This window comes from Oncorhynchus masou, chromosome 10 (genome assembly GCF_036934945.1).
Source record: "Oncorhynchus masou masou isolate Uvic2021 chromosome 10, UVic_Omas_1.1, whole genome shotgun sequence".
NCBI lineage: Eukaryota > Metazoa > Chordata > Actinopteri > Salmoniformes > Salmonidae > Oncorhynchus > Oncorhynchus masou.
Genome location: NC_088221.1, coordinates 24,462,545 through 24,468,544, shown reverse-complemented (window position 1 = coordinate 24,468,544; position 6,000 = coordinate 24,462,545). Strand labels below are relative to the sequence as shown.

Sequence of the window (6,000 nt, the reverse complement as noted above, 5' to 3'; positions counted from 1 at the left end):
CACCCAAGTCATAGACTGTTTTCTCTGCTATCGCACAGCGAGCGGTAACGGAGTGCTAAGTCTAGGACCAAAAGGCTCCTTAACAGCTTCTATCCCCAGGCCATAAGACTGCTGAACAATTAATAAAATGGCCACCAGACTATTTACATTGATCCCCCTCCATTTGTTTTGTACACTGCTGCTATTTTCTATGCATAGCCACTTCACCCCTACCTGCATGTACAAATTACCTCAAATAACCTGTACCCCCGCACACTCTGTACCGGTACCCCCTGTATATAGCCTCGTTATTGTTATTTTATTGTGTTACTTTTTATGATTTTTTACTTTAGTTTATTTGGTAAATATTTTCTTAACTCTTCTTGAACTGCACTGTTGGTTGATCAGTTAGGGTCAAGGTAGTGGAATGGGGTGGTGAATTTAAGTTTTTATAAAATAGTGGTATATAGGTGTAGGCTTAGTGGTACAATTGTTTCCCTTTCTCCCTTCCTTTTATTTTTGTATCACAAAAATGTCCAATTGTGACGTGTCGACCACACACTACCGCACAGTAGGTGGCGGCATGAACAAACAAAATGTTCGAACGACATAATACCAAAGAAGAAGATCACTTTGCGTTTGTAGCGTCCATTCTGTTTGTCCTTAGCCGTGCACTGTAGCTAGCTAGGAAGTTGATGTCATCAAATTTCACATGATGTGTAGCGACGTCCAAACATCAAAACATTGCTAGCAAATTGTAAAAAAAAAATGGATAGTAACAATATAATTCCATTAAATAACGACAGTAGACGCTGTATTTTCTTTAATACAGATTCTGACGACTATCGATGTGTAAGTAGCTTCGTACAGTACCTAGCTAACAACAATATGCAATGGGCATGGGGAGATAACCAGTTATCTAGCTCGCTAGCATGCTAACTGTTGCATTTTTGTTGACAGATCCATCGTTTATTCTAACCGTAATACACGTGACTAATGCTGGCAGCTTTAAGCAATTCATTTGTTACTTCTCTGGAATGTCGGCTAGTTAGTGACCGACCGGTATTAAAATGGGTGCCATACTGTAGGTAGTTGGTTGGTTAGCTAATATCATGCTGGCTAACAACTTGTGTATGCTGTGCAAGTGTGGCATTGGTGTTGTCAGTTCCTTTGACTGACTGAGTTAAGACAAGTGAGTAGCAAGCTTTGTTTTTTCTTTTGACAGCTGAAAATGTTGGGCAACCATAATTCCTTATCATAACATTATTATTGCTCACTTTTATATGTGATAGCTGGTGTTCACTGGTTTTGGCGTCCCTATGCTGTGTTAGTGTGTTGTGTTTGGTATCTTACTAAGTACATTTACATGCACACTAATGTGATATTAAACTGATTATGACATTAGTCATGCTTATCTTAATCGTCATACGGTCATAATCGAAGTGAGTATACGCCGAATTAAACACCTGGTTTTCTGAGCAATCTTTTGAATGATCTTATTCGGCGTTCCAGTGGTGTATTTGATCTGCGCATGTGCCAGCACCGGGTAAGGTTAGCGCAAACTTCCCTCTTAAAGCCATTTTATGCTTGGTCCGAAAATGTCGGATACGCCATAAGGATGGTGTGACGCCATTGCAGAGCCTCCGGAGTCATGCAGGGGCCAAAATGACCTCCGTAACTGCTCAAATGTTGTAACAATAAGGAGGGCTCCGTAAAGCTCCACATTGACATGACTGGTTGGCATAAGTTTCTGTATAAACACAAACTCACTTCCTTGACAACTTCCTTCACAACAGTTCTGCACTGCTCCATAAAGCGCAAGAAGTATGAATACCCTGACTTCTGTAGAGGCCACATTACCGTAAACGCTGCACGGCCAATGCAGACGACAGATTGACCATGCAACGCCTTTTACCCGGCGAGTGAAGTATGCATCTTATAATTCGTTTTCAAGTTTATCAAAGTCCCATCAGTAGCTTGATTTCCGATGTGTCCATGTAAACAGGATTATTAGGGAAATCCTTCTTGCAAACCATGTGAACTTTTTGAACTAACTATTATATTAACCTGACAATCCACAATAATTTCATTGTTGTGTGCGCATGTAACCGTGCTCACGGTCTCTCTTATAATGGTGTTCTGATGGTACAGAATGACATCAGCAGTGGTCACCTTCCTCAGTATCAGAGCACTGATGCTATACACACACTGGGCACACTATTCTCGGGGCAATTGCAAGTGTGTATGGGCAGTGCTGGAAAGCATTGCAATTAGATCCAAAATTGTATGTGTCTCTTAATGTCTGTCTTTGTATGTAGGCTATTGAAACAGCATCTCACACAAAACACCTGGCTCAGATAGACAGAAAAAGCAATCACCTAATTTACACATGAACGATAGAGTAATGGCTTTGCAATCTGATCCAATGTTTTATGATTTATGTGTGTGTTTCTATGGTCTGTCTGTGTGTCCATCTTCTTATTGTCTGTATCTAAACGGTATCTCATATGAACCGCTCGGCTCCCAAGTTGTCATCAGGTGTAGACAGACAGACAGTGCAGTGGCCTACTTTACACAGGAATGCTGCAGTAATGTTGTCCAGCCAAGAGCCCAAATAAACCTCTGTTTGGCAGACATGCAATCGCTCTCATCTGACACCGGAAGCTGTCTTCCTAATCAGCCAACCTTGTTAAAGATGCCCAGTTACCAAATAGGCCAAGACAGTCACAGAATGAACAGATCTTTTGTCAGATGAGAAGTAGAAGAAGCCTAATCGACTAATCCATATATATAGGGCATTTGATTTTTCAATTATTGAATTTGAATTTCAAATCACTTCCTGAATTTACTGAATCAAAATAGAATCAACCCCAACCCTGGTACACATTTTGCACAGATGCAAACATACAGTGGCTTGTGAAACTATTCACTCCCTTGGCATTATTCCTATTTTGTTGCCTTACAACCTGGAATTAAAATGGATTTTTGGGGGGTTTGAATCATTCGATGCAAAATATTTTTTCTTGTAAAACACAAGAAATATATATTTAAAAAAACTTGAGCGTGTATAACTATTCACCCCCTCCCAAGTCAATACTTTGTAGAGCCACCTTTTGCAACAATTACAGCTGCAAGTCTCTTGGGGTATGTCTAGCCTCTGGGATTTTTGCCCATTTCTTCAAGGCAAAACTGCTCCAGCTCCTTCAAGTGGGATGGGTTCTGCTGGTGTACAGCAATCTTTAAGTCATACCACAGATTTTCAATTGGATTGAGTTCTGGGCTTTAACTAGGCCATTCCAAGACATTTAAATGTTTCCCCTTAAACTACTCAAGTGTTGCTTTAGCAGTATGCTTAGGGTCATTGTCCTGCTGGAAGGTGAACCTCTGTCCCAGTCTCAAATCTCTGGAAGACTGAAACAGGTTTCCCTCAAGAATTTCCCTGTATTTAGCACCATCCATCATTCCTTCAATTCAGACCAGTGTCTCAGTCCCTACCGATGAAAGACATTCCCACAGCATGATTCTGCCACCACCATGCTTCATTGTGGGGATGTTGTTCTCGGGGTGATGCGAAGTGTTGGGTTTGCGCCAGACATAACCTTTTCCTTGATGGCCAAAAAGCTAAATTTTAGTCTCATCTGACCAGAGTACCTTCTTCCATATGTTTGGGGAGTCTCCCACATGCCTTTTGGTGAACACCAAACATGTTTGCTTATTTTTTTCTTTAAGCAATGGCTTTTTTCTGGCCACTCTTCCATAAAACCCAGCTCTGTGGAGTATACGGCTTAAAGTGGTCCTATGGACAGATACTCCAATCTCCGCTGTGGAGCTTTGCAGCTCCTTCATGGTTATCTTTGGTCTCTTTGTTGCCTCTGATTAATGCCCTCCTTGCCTCGTCTGTGAGTTTTGGTGGGCGGCCCTCTCTTGGCAGGTTTGTTGTGGTGCCATATTCTTTCAATTTTTGAATAATGGATTTAGTGGTGCTCCGTGGGAAGTTCAAAGTTTTCAATATTTTTGATAACCCAACCCTGATCTGTACTTCTCTACAACTTTGTCCCTGACCTGTTTGGCGAGCTCCTTGGTCTTCATGGTGCCACTTGCTTGGTGGTGCCCCTTGCTTTGTGTTATTGCGGACTCTGGGGCCTTTCAGAACAGGTGTGTATATATACAGTTGAAGTCGGAAGTTCACATACACTTAGGTTGGAGTCATTAAAACTACACATTTCTTGTTAACAAACTATAGTTTTGGCAAGTTGGTTAGGACATTTACTTTGTGCATGACACAAGTCATTTTTCCAACAATTGTTTACAGACATATTATTTCACTTATAATTCACTGTATCACAATTCCAGTGGGTCAGAAGTTTACATACACTAAGTTGACTTTGCCTTTATAAACCGCTTAGAATATTCCCGAAAATTACATCATGGCTTTAGAAGCTTCTGATAGGCCTTGAAATACATCCACAGGTACACCTCCAATTGACTCAAATTATGTCAATTAGCCCATCTTCAAACTCAGTGCCTCTTTGCTTGACTTCATGGGAAAGTCAAAAGAAATCAGCCAAGACCTCAGAAAAACAATTGTAGACCTCCACAAGTCTGGTTCACCCTTTGGAGCAATTTCCAAATGCATGAAGGTACCACGTTCATCTGTACAAACAATAGTACGCAAGTATAAACACTATGGGACCACACAGCCGTCATACCACTCAGGAAGGAGACGCGTTCTGTCTCCTAGAGATGAATGTACTTTGGTGCGAAAAGTGCAAATTAATCCCAACACAACAGCAAAGGACCCTGTGAAGATGCTGGAGGAAACTGGTACAAAATTATCTATATCCACAGTAAAACGAGTCCTATATCGACATAACCTGATAGGCCGCTCATCAAGGAGGAAGCCACTGCTCCAAAACCGCCATAAAAAGCCAGACTATGGTTTGCAACTGCACATGGGGACAAAGATTGTACTTATTGGAGAAATGTCCACTGGCCTGATGAAACAGAAATATAACTATTTGGCCATAATGACCATCGTTATGTTTGTAGGAAAAAGGGGGATGCTTGCAAGCCGAAGAACACCATCCCAACCGTGAAGCACGGGGGTGGCAGCATCATGTTGTGGGGTTGCTTTGCTGCAGGAGGGACTGGTGCACTTCACAAAATAGATGGCATCATGAGGATGGGAAAATGTGTGGAAATATTGAAGCAACATCTCACGACATCAGTCAGGAAGTTAAAGCTTGGTCGCAAAAAGGTCTTCCAAATGGACAATGACCCCAAGCATACTTCCAAAGTTGTGGCAAAATGGCTTAAGGACAACAAAGTCAAGGTATTGGAGTGGCCATCAAAGTCCTGACCTCAATCCCGTAGAAATGTGTGGGCAATACTGAAAAAGCGTGTGCGAGCAGGGACACAAGCCTGCAAACCTGCCTCAGTTACAGCAGCTCTGTCAGGAGGAATAGGCCGAAATTCACCCAACCTATTGTGGAAAGCTTGTGGAAGGCTACTGAAACGTTTGACCCAAGTCAAACAATTGAAAGACAATGCTACCAAATACTAATTGAGTGTATGTAAACAACTGAGAATGTGATGAAAGAAATAAAAGCTGAAATAAATCATTCTCTCTACTATTATTCTGACATTTCACATTCTTAAAATAAAGTGGTGATCCTAACTGACCTAAAACAGGGAATTTGTACTCGGTGAAAAACTGAGTTTAAATGTATTTGGCTAAGGTGTATGTAATCTTCAGACGTCAACTGTATACTGAGATCATGTGACACTTAGATTGCACACAGGTGGACTTTATTTAATTATGTGACTTCTGAAGGTAATTGGTTGTTTAGGGGCTTATTTGGGGGAATCATAGCAAAGGAGGTGAATACATATGCACGCACCACTTTTCCCATTTTTTTTTTTCTCCCCGAAGCAAGTTTTTTTCATTTCACCAATTTGGACTATTTTGTGTATGTCCATTACTTGAAATCCAAATAAATATCCATTTAAATTACAGGTTGT

General features: G+C 41.1%; 1 protein-coding gene across 3 annotated transcripts in view; it reads left to right on the top strand.

Moving 5' to 3' along the window:
• Positions 1-646: 646 nt before the first annotated feature.
• Positions 647-6,000, top strand: part of si:dkey-100n23.5 — a 100,726-nt gene continuing 95,372 nt past the window's right edge. For all 3 annotated transcript variants that reach the window (XM_064976385.1, XM_064976389.1, XM_064976386.1), the window contains exon 1: positions 647-831. In XM_064976385.1, coding sequence (XP_064832457.1) covers positions 748-831 — 84 coding nt within the window. In that variant the 5' untranslated portion in view covers positions 647-747. The remainder of the gene's footprint in view (positions 832-6,000) is intronic.